Genomic DNA, 19,274 nt, shown 5'->3' with positions numbered 1-19,274 from the left:
TTGTACGTTAAGAACAAAATGAAAGTGGCATAAAAAAACCAAAACCTCATCTGGCAGAAATCAAACAGGACTCAACCAAAGTAACATAAACCCCAATGAATTATCCAAAATGAGATTCTGGTCCTAATCCCAAATCTATATGTACTAAAACATACCGCATTTCCATGTAATCAGCTGCAAAAGGAGTGCACGTCCTCCAGGGAGGCAACACGAGGGAGTCGATTTGCTGCACCAATGCAGTCACAGGGCCACACTGAAGAGCGTCTGACAAACTGTGTTTGATTTTCATGTTGTTCAGAAATTCTTTCAACTTTTCAGTGATTTTCTTTACTAAGCAGCTTGCAGCCAAGGTTAAAGCCTCTACCCAACTTCAACTCTTTTGGCCTGTTTTCCTTTGGCTGCCGGCTCACAGGACATTTACTCTCTGTGTTACCACGGCTGAGAGTATGGACTGGGGAACTCGTCTGTTTATTGTTTTCCCAGCATACAACAATGGCATTGCTCAAGTCTAAACTGCCAACATCAATACTAAATCTGTTTATACAGCAAAGGCAAGGGAACCGTAGGGTTCATTCACCTTTCAGACATGCTTATAAGATGCAGCCATTTGACATCTTTTCAAAAGGTCAGCTATGAGGAAATACGTAGTTGAATTCTTTCTGGCCAGAGAAATATGTTACCTGCAACCTCTATTGCAAAAGCAGAGCCCAGTTTGTCAGACACCAACTCGTCTAGTAAGGTATTTTTCTTTTTTGGCCTCTTCTCGAAATGATGTTGATAAGCTCAAGCATACGTGGCAGCTATCTGAAAGCAGGACAGTTACTGTACTCCCCTTTTCTATAGCCCAAACTCTTCCAACTCAGTTGGCTTCTTCACATGCTTTGGGGTGCTCAGCTGAGAGAAAATCACAAGAACAAAGAACTTATCAAGGAGTTTCCCTTATAGCGTTCTCTCATATGAGAGCAAGCTCTGTAACGTCACGACCCTGGGCCTCCCACCTTCATGAGCCTGTGGATTTCAGAACAACGTCCCTTCAAATATACTTGCACACAGGTCTTCAGTCTCCACCTTTCCCTGTAGCAAGATTCAACAGAACCCACGCTGGACTGCAGTGTGCCGGCCAAAAGGGATTAGAAAGGTTATTTAGAGCTGTTTTCTATACAGTCACTAAGCTGCTACCCTGGGAAGTGCTGCTGCTGGGGATGCACTGCTCCCCTCCACCAGGCTCCATGGAATGATGAGCCTTCTACCATCAAGAGGTTTCTATGAAATCCACAGGACAGCAAGAAAGACAGATGAACAAGCTACAGAGGCTTGTTTCTTCATGCTTTCCTTCGCAGAGGCAAGGCTATACAGAAGGCATGTGCTGACTTGTAATTACATTCTGCCTGTCACAACAGCACATCTACCACACAGAAGAACACTATTATTGAACACTTCCACAGCAACAAAGCATTCTCATTATGTAATTAAAACGGTTACTATAAAAACACCCGTACAAGAGTGATATTATTTTTTTCCACAGCATTTTTACATTTCTTCTCCAGCCTTTCCCTTTCACACCAGCTGCAGTCAAATTACTCAATGGCCTCGATGCTTACAGTGTTGGATGTGATAGGAACAGACTAGACATTGTTTTAACACAGGAAGGTTAATTTAAACTAACCTTCCTAAGCTGTTCATACTGCATGACAGCAACATTACAACGAGAAGACATGGATTCATAAATAGGATCAGCTTTCAATCCCCAGACCAGTGATAGCGGCACTTGTCATGAACACACTGTGCTCAGTCTCCAGGGGATGCGCAGCTTCAGCTGCCACTTACACAGCTCCCTCTGTCAATCACTCCATGAAGCAATGCCAGCTTCTTCTTCTAAAGAGCCATTCTCTTGACCTCCTAAAGGTAAATGCCACCATGACAAGAGATGAAAGACAGAAAACAATTAGCTGCCAGCCTGCTGCTGTATTTCATATCCAGACTCAACTGGTGCTGTCTGTATCACTGAGCAAATAAACTGGACCTCGGAATTACATTGATTGTTATAAACTCACCATTTTGAACCAAACTGAAGTTAGAAAGAAGAAACCCTAGTAGAAGAAGCAACACCTCAAGATACCTTGGCCAAAGAATTTAGGTTGGTAGATACGGGCCAGAAGAAAAGTTACCTGAATTTCCAGTTTGAGTTCTGTAGCCAGGCCACGCTGTGGGAGGTTTCAAGCAGATCTGCAAGCTTCTATTCCTCCAGTTGTCTTGTCCTCATCTCTAAGTGTTACTTGTCCAACACTAGGTTTATAAATGAAAAAAAATTTTCCCACAGATATATTTGAGGAACACCTTTCTAATCAAGAGTGACGTTGTACTCCCGGAATTGTCAAGTACAGTGCATTTACGTCCTGTGTAAAATGTGAGAAAGAATTGAATGTCCAGGTTCTCATTTATACTGAAGACATTTATTCCTCTCACCCAGTCCGTGGAAACAAAGAACAAGCAACTGCTTAGCAAAAGCTGCGCTTCTTTCTTCCTCGTGGGTCTCTAAGTAGTTGCACAAACAGGTGATTCCTCAAGTAGCATTAAAGAATTTTCCTGTCAATGCCTTTTCATTTTCTGATTTAAAGATGGTACATTGCTGATTTAAATGATTGCTTACGTGAGGAATAGAGTAAAAATCAGAAACTCCCCATGAGCTTACACCTATTTGCACATAAGTAACAACAGAAAGTCTGGTGAGTAACAAATGTATTATAGAAGTTAAAATGAACTTAAAGAGCAGAGTCAAAAACATTAAGCAGCTTAATTCAGTGCATAGTTTATTTGCAACAAACTAGCTAAACACCTTTAACTGTAATTACATCTGATAAATCAGAAAGAAACGAAAAATTAAACCAGGGGTTCATAATCCTGTAACAAGAAGATTCAACAGGGCAGTCAGTTTTAAAGACTGAGATCAATTGTAATAAGTTTCTATTTTACTTAAATAAACCATTTTCTCTGTATAAAAGTTGGAAAGGCCTAAGTTTATTAAAACATAACCCACAGACATTATAGCATGTAAGAAAAATGGCATCAAAGAACAAAGTCCAGATGAAATTTTGAATCTGCTGCATAGAAAATAATCCACCTGCAATTAGCTGAGTCAGAAGAGAGAGGAAGCAGACACAGCTACTTATTTCTACTGAGAGTTCTTTGCTTTTCAGCATGTTCCACAATCTTTTCTTCTACATAAAGCCCCTTTCGCTTTCTTACTGCATTCATATACTTGCGGGCCTGGTTCTCAGAGTCTGCCTTTTCCCCAAAGTGCAAATATTCTTCCTCAGTGGTTGGTACCCAAAATGGGTCACTCGAAATGATCTATAAAAATAATAAAAAAAGAAAAGGTAAAATAGTACAAAGGTTTATTAGTACATTTCAGGTAATCAGTCTCTGAAGTAGAGCAATATGAAAGTACAGCAGATAGATATTTCTGGAAAGCCTGCAATTAGCTAATTAAGCAGAAAAACAAGAGTTAAGATACACTACGTAGTACTTGCCATAAGAAGCCAACAACAGCTCTTTCAATTCAGTTACATTTATCTGTAGATGAACTTTTTTAAAAGCAAATTTAATTGCCAGTCAGGAAACTATGCCAAATAACATACAGAAAATTCTCAGTGTTCAACAGGAATTCATTCTTTATCTCACTATGATTTTATTAGAATTTCTAAGAGCTGAAGATTTCTGCTCAATTCTGTGCCCTAAGTTCTTCAAATCTCTATAAGCTGGACAGATGATTTAAGAATCATTGTTTCTAGTGCTAACATACTTAGCAGAGCTGGGTTTGCAGCTTGGTATCTCCGGGGCCCTCGTCTAGAAAAGATTTAACACCTAACTTGATAAGAGAATAACTGGACTTGCCTTTATCCCTAGTTCATCCTACATACTCCACACTCCTCAGACTGCCATACAGAGCATGCCAAAGATGTATTTCTTATAAAGTCTTTAACATCTTTTCTCATTTCATCCTGCACAATAAAACTACAACATTTTTAATTCCCCAAGAAAGTCTAAAGGGATAGTTACTCTTTACCACTGGGCTAATCAGATTTTACACAAATTCTAGGCCTAATGCTTAACTAACTTGTTAGCTTCACTAACAAGTCCTTGTAAGTGAACTTATGTCTGACTGACCAATCAAAACTGTATAGAGCTATAGTCCTGAGATTTAACTTTCCTTCCCATGAGTAGAAAATTAACCGTAACACAAAGTAAAAAAAATTCTGTAGCTAATGAGCATTAAGGAGCTTCCTGAAAAATAACAAGATAATTTCCAAGAATGCTAAATATGAGCATCAGGATGGGATAAAATTGACCATATTATATTACTCAGGTTCTGTTGCAAACTTAAAAAATACTTATTTCACTTAAATGATTGTAAATTTCCTCACAAAATGCTGTTATAGGTAATATTTTTCACTAAAAAAAAACCCAACAAAGGTATTGTATCTATTTCTTAAACAAAATCCTCAAGGAAAAGGGAGTGCAGACAAGTATTAGTTACTGTACGAACTGTGATAGTTATGACAGCAATTGAGAACATCACTCTGTAATCAATTCTGAAGTATATGTTAGCACTAACATTAATAACCGACAAGGAGGGAGCAAGCTTCACGAAACTGCCAATTTTAGCTTAGTGTAATAAACCTTTTCTAGTGTTATAAACTTCTGACAAATACTTGTAACTGCTCTATATTTCAAACTAAGCAAAACTGCTTAAAGCTTATTTAACTTACACAAACTAGCAAGAACAGGAATTTTAAAATGATGACTTAAATTGGACAATTTTCCCCAGTAACCACAACAATTATAAAATCCTAATTTAATACCTAATGTTAAATAACATCTAACACAATCAAGCAAATTACACTTTACGGGGAGTTAGGAAAATTACTATTGCAGAAGATGGCCATGTTGTATTAGGTAACACTGTAGGTTCAATCCTGCAAACTGGTACGTTAAGCCCCTAAAACCAGGAAAAAACAGTTCTACAGTTAAGTATTATATCTAGTCCTGATAAATTAAGTGGAATACTATTCATGTGCTGAAAGTGACATCCAATCTCAATCATTTAGGTGGGAAATGATTATGCTTAGGGTTGTCTGGCTGAAAACCAAAAGCAAGCAGAGCTCAGAAATAAGCACTATGAAACTTGGCCCTCCAAATGTTTTACATTTATTTTTAACACAAAAGGGAGGACTGTCTAACCATAGAACAATCTGTTCGAGTCATCCCCATTCTGATGTCTTGTACAGGGCCTCACACCCAATGCCTGGAAACATAAAGGTGATTTCTTGACAGCTTAAATCAATAAAAAAACAGAATGGTCCCCGATCTCAAACAGCTTGAAAATTTTATGCAGGAGAAATAAAGAAAAGGGGCAGTGAAGACTACTGTTTTTTTCCAACTTTTCAGCAAAAAATTCACATTGACTCAACGAAGTTGTAGTGATGTTCATACTGAACATCTTAATGTAAAAACACCTCAGACTTACCCATTCATGAACAACCTAAAGAGCTGAACAAAAATTTCAGAGTCCAAGAACGTATGAATAAGTGATTCATGCTCAATGGATTTGCTTCAGATTGTACTGCTGAGCAATATTATACAGCTACAAACTGTGATAACTTAAAAGGCTGTTACCATCCCCTTTCCGGAAGCTTTTTTCACATTATCTAGAAATCTAACACTCAGAAGTTATGCCCGCAGAGAAACAGTGGTTCTTGAAGAATTAATACAACAGAAGAGTCCAAAAGTATACAAGATTGAACTTCCAGATCTACTCTATCTACAAATATTTAGATACTGTAGTGATGGATGCTTAAATAATCCCTGGGTTTCACAGATTGACTCTTTCAATAATTTATGAAAAACTTAGTTCTACTAATGTAACTGAAGTTTTGCGGTGGATACTACTTCTGGTAATAATCCCTTATGCTTCAACAGGTATCTATCTCTAGCTTTCAGAAAAGCCAACATAACAGGAGGCGTGAATGTATGCACTTTTTAGTATTTAGTAGCCAGCAAGGGTAAACCTGCAAACTTACAGCAGCACAAGCTACAGAATCCTGAGCGAACCACGTACCACTACACAATGCAGAGCAATGCTGTAGAGACATAAATCACATCCCAAAAGCCACCTCAGTACCTGCAGGAGCTACTTTTGCCTCTCAACCTGTCTAAATAATACAGGCACTACATACTGCTTCTACAGCAAGTTATGGTGGCATTTGAAAATGTGTGTTAGTGGATCATGCCTACCTGAAAGGTGGTACTGACAAACTACTAAAGATGAGGTTAATTAGAACACACTGTTTGTATTACCACACCATGGTAAGTGATGAGAAAGTGAAAGCCAGATCCGAGTCCACTGGAACTTGGGGCATCAGCTGTGCATCTTCTTTAGGATGCTAGCAAACAGCCAGGTTAACGTAATTGTAATGTAACTACACAGAAGTGTTACTGACAGCAATACAAAAAAATTGGGAAGTATCCTTTTTTTAAGAGTTGTGACTCTGTAAGTGAAGTTGAGGGCACAGACTAGGTTATCCCTCTTCTATTCATCTCGTATTTATGCCTCAAAGCAAATGCACATAGCAGGTGGCATCCATCATTCCCCATACTCCATTAACAGAGTGAAAGCAAACAAAAGGAAAAAAAACCTGTTTCCACATAATACTCCAAAAGCATTGTCATCAATTTGCTTACAATGGTAGCTGTCAGAATGGTGGGTCTGGGTTTCCTGGAACTAGAGCTGAGAAGCTTTTTAGTGCCTGAGCTATTGTTTGTATTCATGAGAGCCCCATAGGAATGACTCTGGAATCTAAGACAGAAACTGAGGTTTCTGTCTGGATAAAGTCCTAAATGATTAATTACGTTCTAAATGGACCAATCCTTTTGGAACGTAGTCATTTAAGAAAGAGCGTTTAATGTGGGTCCTGGAAGATAGAATCATAGAATAACCAGGTTGGAAGAGACCCACCGGATCGAGTCCAACCATTCCTATCAAACACTAAGTTATCCACAAACATTATTTATTCTATGCTGCATGTCACTTTTAATTTAAAATTATTTAGAAGTTTCCTCGTCTAATTTCTCAGTACAAAACTAAAACATTTAGGGTAAGATTCATTTTGAATTCAGAAACGTGATAGCAACTTAACAATGCTTTTCCAAAAAGTTATGCTCCTAAACAAAAGCTTAATCAAAACAAAACTGGAAATTTAAAAAAAAAAATCTCATGTCTCTCACAGCTGAAAATCTTTAAATGATTCAAGCAATTCAGTTAACCTTCTATCAAAGGTGCTGGTCTCTTCTCCCAAGTAACAAGCAATAAGGTGAGAAGAAACAGCCTCAAGTTGCACCATGGGAGGTTTAGATTGGATATTAGGAAATATTACTTCACTGAAAGGGTGGTCAAGCGCTGGAACCACTGCCCAGGGAAGTGGTGGAATCACTGTCCCTGGAGGTACTTAAAAGAAATGTAGATGTGTCACTTAGGGACGTGGTTTAGTGGTGGAGGTTGGCAATGCTAAGCTTACAGTTGGACTTCATGATCTTAAGACTCTTTTCCAACCCAAACAATTCTGTGGTTCTGTGAAAGGCGTTTAGTCTGCCCTTCTCCTATTCTGCCTTTGTGCCATGCATGTCTGGGAACCACTGAGAAGAGGTGACAAGAAAATTATCACAGCCAAATTGTTTACACCTGAAGTTTAAGAGACAAAAGACGTCTAGAAGAATCAGCGTTAGGAGAAGGACACTGTAAAACCAATGATGTGATGGCATAATTAACATTATGGTAAAATATATTTTAAAATAGCACCACACTGTGTCTGATGTGTATCTTTTCTTCAAGAACTTTTTCTAGGACTTAGGAATTTTTGTCTGCAACAGCATAAACCAGTCACTGGCCTATGTTTATTTATTATTCAACACCAAAATAATCTGATGAAGACAACAGCAGCCTCCACTGCAAATAATCCAGAATGAACACACAATTACTCTTCCAAAATGAACACAACAAAGCAGCAAGACAGTTACTCCTTCCTTGTTTACATAACCAAACATTCCGACACTACATCTGCAAGGCTCTTCTGAAAACAATTTCTTTTAAAAAGTGAACTATAACTCAAGATTTGTGTAGTGGATCACTGGACTAGCATTTAGTCTACCAGAGAACAGGTATTTTCTGTAAGCGCAGCCATATAAAATGCAATACAGTAAAATAAATTAGTGCACAGCAGCTGATACAATTCTTAAATCTATTATTACACATGCAAATCTTAAGGGATGGAAATGTTCCCTAAAAGTATTGTTTAACAATATCTTCATTCACCTACTTTATAAAAGCCTTGGGTGTTACAACTTCTTTAAACTACAAGCAAATCACCAGAATCCCATTACACTTAGAAGAAAGGAAAAAAAAAAAAAAAACACATGCTGAAGAATGTGTTCCATAGCTCATTGCAGAAATATGAGCACACTCTACATAAATAAGGCAGTGTTTATAATTAAGTCAGCTGCGATTAGGTATTTCTAAAGAGGTGAAGGTAAGTGTAAGGGTATTCCTGAGAAAAAGAAATAATTCTAAAGCAAGGTGTTTCATTAAATATCGCAGCTATTCAAACCAACGCACCCAAACAGTGAAGTCTCATAAGACTTGTTTAGTAATAGCATGCAGAGTAGCACAGGCAAAACAGCTGTCGTTTTCTTTCAGCCTAACAACCTACACATTAATTATTCAAACAATAAATGCCAGTATCTTTATCAGAGACATAATCTGGATACCTGTAACACTTAATCCATAAAAATACAAATACTACGAGTGTACTTTACTAATACAGAAAGACAACAACATGTGTACTACGTTCTGCAAGTGATTCTGAAAGCTAATCATAGTTTTCAATAAGGCTAGAGGTAGAGCAGACCAGTTCCAATTCAACACAACTTGAAGTTTTAAGCCTTAATTTGAGGATGACTTATTATTTGCATTTCAGTGGCACCCAGATGGCTGCAGCAGTGATCTGGGTCCCACTGGTTAGTTGTTTTCACAACATGATGGTATGAAACCACATCTGCCTAAGGCAGCCTAATTATGCAAAACAAGGTCGAGAGAAGCATCAAAAGCAAACAGAAGGGATCTTCCTAGTTCATCCAAAAGGTCAGGCAGATCTGGGAAAACAGCCATGTTTCTAGTAGCATTTCCCCTACTAGTCCTTACAGCCTGATGAGAACAGATTTTTTTTTTTTTTGAGCCAAATATCATCAATGTGGAAAATGCTTTAGTTGGACTACGAAAAAAACCAACAGTCTTACACTGTCCAATGAAGATTTTAAGATCAGCAAGCAATGTTACGGTATTTCTGATCTGCTTAATAAGAAATCCCAAGAACTACTAAGTTCAGTGTGATTTGGCACTACCACAAGAGGCCTTTAGCATGCCAGGAAAACATTATGCCAGAGGCTGTTTTTCAAAAAGAATTTCAAAAGAACTATTATGGACATTTTCAAAGATGGCACAGGCTTCAGTGTATCAGAATCCCTTCCACCTTAATAAAAATGATGCTAGAAATATATTTCAAGAACATTCACAGTTCAAACTGTGTCCATCACCTAGTAATGACAAAGTCTATGCCACTAGAATTACAGTTGATATACATGTCTTAGAAGTCTGAGGCATTCCTGTCAAATGGGAATTACCTCTACCTCTCAGATAAAATGACAGAACTCTGGAGACGTTTGTGTGATCTTCAAAAACTGCTGGGGTTTCACTAATATGCTAGGTAAGTTTGCAGATGACACTAAGCTGGGTGGAAGCGTCAATCTGCTGGAGGGCAGGGAGGCTCTGCAAAGGGATCTGAACAGGCTGGACCGCTGGGCTGAGTCCAATGGCATGAGGTTTAACCAGGCCAAATGCCGAGTCCTGCACTGGGGGCACAACAACCCTGTGCAGCTACAGACCAGAAAGGGTCATTGGGCACTGGAACAGGCTGCTCAGGGAGGTGGTTGAGTCACCATCCCTGGAGGTGTTTAAAAGATGGGTGGATGAGGTGCTCAGGGACATGGTGTAGTGGTTGACAGGAATGGTTGGACTCGATCCTGGAGATCTTTTCTAACCTAGGGATTCTTGTAATGCTGTAAAAGTGCTTCTGAACTGAGCATAAACAAACCGTGCAAGGCCATTTGGATACGTCAGGCAGAATACCCAGTGAGACTGACGTCAAGTGGAGTGAGCTCTAAACAGTCTCGTATTTTTTGGGGTGTGGAGCAGGGAGATGACAATCTCAAAAGAGGATAGAGGTTAATTTGGCTACACTCCTGTGATCTCAGATCCAGAAAGAGCCATTATTCAAGTAAGCCAGCTCTTCCTTGAGCATCACACACTGGGTAATGCAGAGGTACCCAATACAGGCTAATTCCTGCATTGAACTCAAGCTACAGAGCACATGAAATGAGCGCTAGCAGTGTGGCAGGGCACTACTGTCTAACACACATACCATACTAGTGCCTGGACAGCCAGGCAGCTTTATGAGTCATTCCTTACTTCCATGTGAAAGAAAAGACAGATCTTAGAGTAGTGTTGCAAGATGACCTTCAGCAACTTCAAAAGTAATCTCCAGATAAACACTTGCTTTCCATCAACCTCAGATAAGATGCCGTGACTCTAGCATACAAGCAGGAGCTTCCACAACGTGCAACGCACAGCAGTTTGAATACATTTTCAAAGTGTTTTCTGTACTACAGTATGGAAACACCTCAACTTCAGTCAGTAGCTACAAACAAGAATTTGGGAACTCTAAAGAAAAAAGATGTGTGGCTCTACTGTTGCATTTTTTCCTATTACTTAAGAAACACACATTAAGAAGGAAAATTAAGGCCACGCCACTACTACTTTTATTTACTATTTTAATCAGCTGCAGATGTCCTAGCCAATACAATAAGCTTTTCATATCTGAAAGGTTCCAGGTTACTCCCATAATTCATTTACATGCCTAAACTGTCACTGGCACAAGGACGTGTGCAAAGTTACAGTTCAAACCTAATGCAGATCCATAGATCCTTAGTCTCTCTCTCATTATCTTAGCCTGCTTAGTTCAATGCAGGCCTAAATCTCAGTCAGCAACTTCTATATTAAGCCCTCACCTTCTCAGTTGTAAAATGACCTACAACTTGGAAGGAATTAATTAACTCAGAATATAAAACTTGCAGGTTGCGAGTGGCTTATATTCTTACCACTTACTACATACAGTCTTTCTCTTACTTTTCCCAGAACCCTAAAGCACATTCTAGACACTATTCTCCTTAGAGGGGATACTGAAAAAGATTTCAAATTAAATATGTGTTTACAATTCTCCCATGCCTCCCACCAAGGATAAGTCTGTCTAATACCAAATCATAATGGAATTTAAAAGATGCAAGTTAGAAGAAATACTATATATTTCACACCTTTACAAGCAGATGTGTTGGACAATTTCACACTTGCTCAGAATTCAGTCAGCATCTGAATAGAGCCATGTGCATTATTTTTTTATTATAACAGATTTCCCAAATGAGATCAGATGCCCATTACTCTAAGCCTTGTGCTATTGCAAATATATTCTTGTTCAACAAACCTTATGAGTAATATAAAATGACACGGCAGAGTGCAAGATATAACTGCAAAAAATCGAGAGAGAACAAAGGAAACTGGCTCAGGCAAAACCATACACTAACTAAAGTTGCATTATTAATTCAAGGACTAAAAAAAATTTTAAAAAAATACAAGGAGTTCATAATTATCTCAAAGTTATATATTTTAAACTATGAATTCAGATGAAAGTTTCAACCGAAATGTAAGAAAATATGGTCAAGTAAATCCATTTGCCCAGGGATGTCGTAAAAGCAAAGAACCCACTACCCTTTAAATTGAATATTTAAACTGGAACCAAACTGGAAGTTCCCACTAACGGTTATAAATTGTATAAGCATGACAGAGGAAATTAATAAAAAAAGGAGTATCTGACAAGATAGTTCCTGTTACATGTATCGCTCCATTCCCTGGGGTTTAAGTAACCTGAACTGCACAAAAAACATTCATTAACTGGAAGAAAACAATGGTAATTTTATTTCCTCAGAGACTAAAACGGCTTTTTCATTGACCTTCCTGTATTTATAGTCTACAAATCATATTAATGAAATAAAATAATAATAATAAAATTAATGCAAATCTCATTTTTTAAAACATATTTTGTGCACGTGATGTTCATGAGATTAAGTGTTCAGAAGCTTAAAAATACCAAAATGTGTCTATTTCACTATCCATAAAATGTGGACAACAATACGTTAGAAGGAATCGGTGTAGAGAAATCCACATCCCAGGTACTCAGCTAATGAGCCAAACCCACTGAGAAAACAGCCCTAACAGAATTTATTCAGAATGCCATGAGAGGTTTTGGACAGTATGCAATTAAAGCAGCAACCATACACACAGTAGCTTAAGAAATGAAATACAAAACCCAGTAGCTACTACACTCCTTTCCATGTTTAGAACTAATGAAAACATAGTATAAGATTATGTAGACAGAGTTCACATCATATTATCTTTAACAATGATACATGAAATAACTTGGATTCAAACAAAATGCTGGTGTTTATCCTGTACGTAATATACTGTTAAAGTTCATCAGTAACGTAGCACCGTCAAAGTCAAGCCTAATATCTGATGAAACCTGATAGGTTTCTTTATTTATTTGGTGAGTTTGGTTTGTATTTAGCAGAATACAGAGAGAAAAAGAAACAGAGAGAAGCTCTACAAATTTCTCATTAGATCTGAGACACAAACCCATTTTTTCTGGATTCTCTGTCGTACCACCACTAGAGATTCTGAAAACTGTATTTATTTAGCAATTCTGATGATGATGTGTGAGTAGAATGCAATTCCTCCAACCAAAACCCAAACCCTAGACTTCAGTTATTTTAAAAATCTAATGTGAAAAGCTTATACCCAGTGACTCTTGCCCTTAAACCCATTTTTAGCTCCTTCAGTGGAGTCTTCTGCGGAGCCCCACAACACAGGTTTGTTTGTCTTCAGCAAGGAAGTCTGATTTACAGCTTTTTATATTTCTCCTTGAAGATCTACTATGCTCATCACAGGAGGCAAATACAGTGCACTCTCAGCTGATGACACTCTGTAACAGCTTTCCCACTCCTGTATTTCCTTTACACCTTCACTTTCACCTCTTAATTTCTTATAGCGACAAAGATGACCTAAGGGAATGATCTGAGGAAACCTCCTCTTACTATCACCAGTCTTAATTTTGAAAGAATGAAATGTATTGCTCTCGCCTTTAAGTATGAAAACAGATGTCGACTTGGAATATATACGGACAAAAAAACCACCTAGGTATGTGCTAACCCCTAAAAGGCAATTGTTGTTACATTTTCCATCAGTGGTAGGCTGAGGAGTTCGTGGGATTTTTTTTCCACTCCCCAAACAAGTTTACCAGAGAACTCATTAAAAAAGGCACATAAAAATCAGGAAAATACATTTGTGAAGAATCAGTTTCATTTGTGAAGGACTTAATTTCTACTGAAATAAAATAGCACCTCATTTAAACAAAATTTCTGAACAGCATTATCCATAAAAGCAAATAAGACTAATATACAGCTACTTTTTTTCCTCTTCATTTCAAAAAGGAATTATTAAATGTCTTAACCAAAACTTAACCTTTTTCACTTATTATTCCAGTCTGCCACATCTACAGGAAACAGATCACCAAAAGAGATGGAGCAAATAGAGATTTTTACCTCCCAGTGGCTGAACACCAGCTGCGGACTGGCCAGGCCACTAGTTCTCTTCCTGATTTCATCAGCAAAACCAAAGCTTTCTGCTACCGGTAGGACTGCCTTAATAATAAACACATCGGTCCCCTCTTTCATCTCCTCTTGTAACACTCTGCCCTCTCTTCTGGACAAGACAGCATACACACGCCCTGCAAAGACATAATTTTGATGAGCTCACAGAGACATTTATTTAGGTACAAACAACAATGTATTCTGCTAGTATAGTGTGTGGAACCATATGAGTAACATCTAATAAATTATTACTACTGTATGGATGTAGGTAATGCTTGCTTAAGCTTTTGGGAGTTTACATAGAACTTCCATAAAGCAGGATTGTATAAAATTGGATTTTTCTAGTGAACTGTAGGAATGAGATGCTCGAAGTAACCTACTGGGAAACACCAGGTGTGCACAGGACCCAAGTGTAAACCCAAGGCCCGTTACACTGGTCATGTATAAGCTTGCAATGCATTTCTGTGTTCCTCTCCTTGCTCTTTTCCTCAGCCCCTGTTTAGTTTTTTTTTGGTTGTCAAACAAGTCTGATGGAAAAAGCTCTCTATACTGAGACAACAAACATAAAAGAACGAACTTTCTCAGAAGCTCACATCTTAGAAGCAGATTAACATAAAGATATATAAAACTCCACTGGGTATCAAGCGATGGAAGAACAACTGAAAGAATCAAGCTACAAAAGCCAGTGGTTTATCACATGTCAACTGCCAAGTCTTACTGGATACCACACATACTCTTCACTTCCGCTAACAAGAATGCAATTTATTACCTTAAACTTCCATTATAAAACTTAAATCCATGAATTTGTAGTGAACTAAGTGAAAGTCCACGGTTATTACCACACAACTCACATACATTAGACTAGACTAATTTGCTTGCATGCTTGAGTCCTAAAACTTAACATTTGTTAAATATATATGCATATATGCATTAGAAAGCCATGTTTCCATTTGGTTTTACAGCACAACTGATGAGCTGATCCACATGAATTACCTCACTATAAACAGCGATGGGTTTTTGGTAGCGGGCAGTTTTGAAAACAGCAGTTTTTAGTGGTTTTGCAGTTACTGCTATCTTGCTTAGTTTGACATAAAGGTTCAGAAATATTGTGCTAATGTGCTCCTGGAACAATAATGTATAACACAACAAATTCTAGGCTTGCTAGGCATTATTAAATGCTAAAAATAATTAAAGACAGTTCAAAATGCAGAATTTCTATGTCATAGTAAGTTGCAGTGTAAGGCAATGTGTTAACAAGCTTACTGTGGGACACCTTTTCCCAGGCCTACTAAAGAGACCTCCAGAAAAGAACAGGATCGTCCATCCGTACAAAACAATTGCTCATTCAAAAGCATTTCTTTTCATTATGCACAATTGTAAATTTTGTTCTTTGGATTAATTTGTTTGTATAACTGCTATGATTATGCTTGTGCGCACAACAGCTGCGTCTTTTATAACAAATAACCACATCTTTAATTATTGTATGTGGGATACACTATAATTTTTCATGATTAGTACAGTCAAAGTAAATTTGCTTGTAGGTTAAACTGACTGCAAGTTTATATTAAAGGAAATCTCTGTGCATTGGATCTGATTCAGTGTGCAAGCAACTCCCATGGAAAACTCCAAAAACAAATGTTAGGCTAAGTGGTGTTGTAAGTAGGTCATAAAACCAAGTTTAAGTAGGTGTAAGCGGTAAGCTAATATAAGCAATACAAATTTGGTATGCACTGAGTTTGTGAAGTGAGCAACTTGCATATCAGAAGGATACAGACAATACTGAAAAAAACCCTCACTTACCCACTGGCTTGTAACAATAATTTAAGATTCTCTCTTTTTCTTAATTTTACTTCTATATTCATTATCATCTTAACGTAAAACATCTTGAAATGGCATTACTAAGATTCTGCACTCATTTTACAAACAACGTAGGTTTCCTCTTCACGGAACTTACATATAGAGCACAATATTGAATGCCAAGTTTTTATTTATGATAGTAAAAATACTGCAGGCATCAGACAGACATTGTACAAATCAACTGGACAACTATAAAGAACTTCAGACAAAACTTCCCATCAAGTTATGCTTTCTGATTCAGTCTAATTTATAAAGCTTCACCTTTGAACTCACAAAGCAAATTCTTGACAAATATTTATTTTGTCTGTCTTACCTAAAACTTCTGCAGTAGCCATGATTTCACACGTGTACATTGCTGCCATAAGCCTCTGTGGTTTTGCTTGCAAAGCGTAACGACAAGCTTCCTTCATGGTGGCAATCAACTGTCCAGAGAAGGGACCATAACAACCTGCAGGAGAAACTTCTCCCTTGTGTTTACTTATTTTCTCAGGTGATTTTGGAACACTTTCACTGCTGTCCTGTTGTTCATTCACACTGCAAACTTCATCAGTGCAACTGCTTGTTGGAGTAGTATCTTCATTTTGTTTATGTTCCACAGCATCACATTCCTCTGAATCCTGACTGCTAGTTGACAACATCTCTCCAGCTTTATTTATTTCCCATTTTTCTACTGTAAAACAAACACCCATGAGGGGTTCTTCACACATGGGACCTGAAAGTGTAGCCAGCTGAAATCCACTCACTATGCTGTTGTCAAAGTCTCTATATTTACTTACTTCTTTCACAGCATTCCCAAGGCACTGCCACACAGACCTTTCATAGCCTGCAAAATTATATAACAAAATATTAGGCCCACACTTCCGTGGTCCAAATGACCAGATACGATCGACAGCATTTCTCCACTTTCTTCCCTGCAGATTTTGCTCCAACTTTTGTTTGAATTCCTTGATCCTATCCAGAGTCTTCTGATTTATTTCATGAGTTTTTTTATCTTCATTCAGAGATGTGTTGAGTTGCTCCATAGTTCGAATTAATTCACTGTTCTCTTCAAGAAGTCGAGTTACCTCCTCAGGAAGTGGCATTGCTTTTACACTGAGAGTAGCTTGTTTATTTGGAGTAGATATTGTAACAAGGCCATCTGAATCGACCTGAATTCCTTCAGGAATTTTACTTTGGTCCTCTTTTGCTTGGTGTATGACAGCAACTTTCTGCTGTTTTCCTATTTCCTCATTCACCATATCAACTTTTGGAGGTCTTGTTATCGTCTCTCGGAAAGGTATAATTGGTGCTGATACGCTAATCTGTACCTTAGCAAACCTACAAAAAAAGTTTAAAAAATAGTTTAAAACTTAAAACATACTTTTAAACTTGGGGGTGGGAGGTAGGTTAATGGCCCTAACATGGAACAGATGTTCATGAATAAACCTGACTGCAACATAGATTACTAGATAACACATTTCAAACTCAAACTCTTAAAATTTTATGTACTTCAAAAAAAGCATTGCCTCTTATGTCTTCAGAAAGATTTGGAAAGGAACTGATTAAAATAAAAGAAAAAGCATTGCTGTGCCTCTAAATCACCGATTCACCCACATAGATCTTGGAAACTAAGTATTGCTGTTCTCTCCCCTCAAACAAAGTACAACAGAACTAGAAAAAAACCCAGAGAACAAGAATGATCAAAGGTATAAAAATATAAGCAGACTTCAAATGTTTCAAGGATACAATGGTGGTCCTCAAAATCATGAAGGGCATGAGGGAGACTGATCAGGATTAACTGACAAGCAAACCACAACAGGCCCTAAAGTGGCTCTGAACTGAAAATGATCAAGGCTCAGGAAAGCATTCTGGTTACTCTGTTTCTACTCTTTCCCAGACACCTGATCTAGGCCACACAGATGCAGACATGATACTGAGCAAGACGGACACTTGATTTGAACCAGTACATCTCTTCGTATAGTGAAATGCTCTGGAAAGATGAAGTGCAGGGGAAGCTGAACAGGCTTTTGTAAAGAAGAGCAGAGACACAGTTCTATAACCTTGTGGGTTCAGATCAAGTACTCTGTCTGCATCCAGAAGCACTTGGAGAGCTGATACTCCTATTTTTCCCGTCCTCCTGCCATAGCAGGTTCAGTATGTGCACGATACGGTGCCACCCACGTGCATGAAACTAGCATGGCAATGCAGAAGCAGGAGGAGCACTAACGTAGGGGAAAAAAACGCCCCTGGTGAATTCACATTGTGATTAGCTAGCAGAAGCCTTAACTACTATTCTCCTTGTAAACCTACAGGATCATTCATAATTGTTATCTTGTAACAAATATAAATATGCAAGGCAATATTCTGAAGGTAGAAGCCAATGACTGCCAACAGTTCAGTTGTCCTGAAGAAGGGAGAAATTTCAGGTGAAACAGGTACTCCTGAGTATCACCAGACAGGGACATATTTGTTACAGAATTATGCCAGGTAATTTTTTCATGTATAGACCTGTCATCAGTAGCAGGCTTTATCTGCTACAAAGCTAAACACAATCCCTCTCCCTCATACATCCCAAGGACCTTTATTATGTACAGGCGCTTCAATAAAAATTAAGTGATAATTTTTTTATATTAAGTCACTTATGTAAGTAGAGCTTTATACAAAACTAAAACATAAAAAAAAGAACCCAGCATTATCTCTGTTTCTCTGTGATTGCTAAATCTTGGATATTTATAAAACCCCTTTTATTAAACTTAGCGCTAAGCCTTCATGTGAGATACAATTCATTGCTTCAAAAATTGCTCTAAACCAGATTATTTTAGAAGCTATTAGTCTAAACTCCAAAACAGTGCAACTTGAAGAAAAAAAACCCTCAAGCTATGACTGTGTCTGGATTTTTGTTGCAACTAAGCATGAATAAAAATTGCCAAGAGTTATTACACAGAAAATGTACGTGAAGCACTACTTAAGTTGGGCAAACAGCATTAACTTAACAGAAACAGCTTTGTCCTTTGAGTCTGGTAACAGTTTCATGAGATAAAGTGATGCTTTAAAGTCAGCTGAATTATTTGAGGCATATAAACTTTTGTGATTGATAGCAAGAAAAAGGGAATAATGATTTATTACACTTATCTGACAGACTCAAATTGAGAGTTATGTAATCCTTCTTAACCACTCCTGAGGTCTGAGCAGGTTCACCAAATGACAACAAAAGGACTAACCAAAATTTCCTTACTTCTGGTAAAGTTTGACAGAGTGAGAAAAAAGTTGCAGAGAAAAAGAAAATGTAATTGTAAGCTTAATTTCCATGGGACTCAAAACCAGATCCATCCTTTCTGCAGTTTATCCATGCACTTGTATTATACTAAAAAAAACAAACGCACACTACTACGACCATCTTCAGTTTCTTTCTTTCTCATTCTGAACAAGGTAATTTAATCCCCTCATGCCAGTATTTGCCATGTTGTTTGGACAGAAATTTCTAAAAATTCAATAAATAATACTATTTTAAAAAGTGATAGAAATGTGTCGCACTAAGTTGTAATGCAGATAGCCATTAAAACATACTTCCA

The 19,274-nt window shown here is 37.7% G+C and overlaps 1 protein-coding gene across 1 annotated transcript in view; it reads right to left on the bottom strand.

Moving 5' to 3' along the window:
- Positions 1–2,998: 2,998 nt before the first annotated feature.
- The window catches only part of EFL1 (elongation factor like GTPase 1), a 62,624-nt gene continuing 46,348 nt past the window's right edge, over positions 2,999–19,274 (bottom strand). Inside the window, exons 17-19 of the mRNA XM_069866487.1 lie at positions 16,037–17,040; positions 13,819–14,003; positions 2,999–3,351 (exon numbers count right to left, since the gene is read on the bottom strand). Coding sequence (XP_069722588.1) covers positions 3,163–3,351; positions 13,819–14,003; positions 16,037–17,040 — 1,378 coding nt within the window. The 3' untranslated portion in view covers positions 2,999–3,162. The remainder of the gene's footprint in view (positions 3,352–13,818; positions 14,004–16,036; positions 17,041–19,274) is intronic.

The sequence above is a fragment of the Phaenicophaeus curvirostris genome, chromosome 12 (genome assembly GCF_032191515.1).
Source record: "Phaenicophaeus curvirostris isolate KB17595 chromosome 12, BPBGC_Pcur_1.0, whole genome shotgun sequence".
NCBI lineage: Eukaryota > Metazoa > Chordata > Aves > Cuculiformes > Cuculidae > Phaenicophaeus > Phaenicophaeus curvirostris.
The sequence above is the reverse complement of the archived record's forward strand: the minus strand, read 5'-3'. Positions and strand labels throughout refer to the sequence as shown.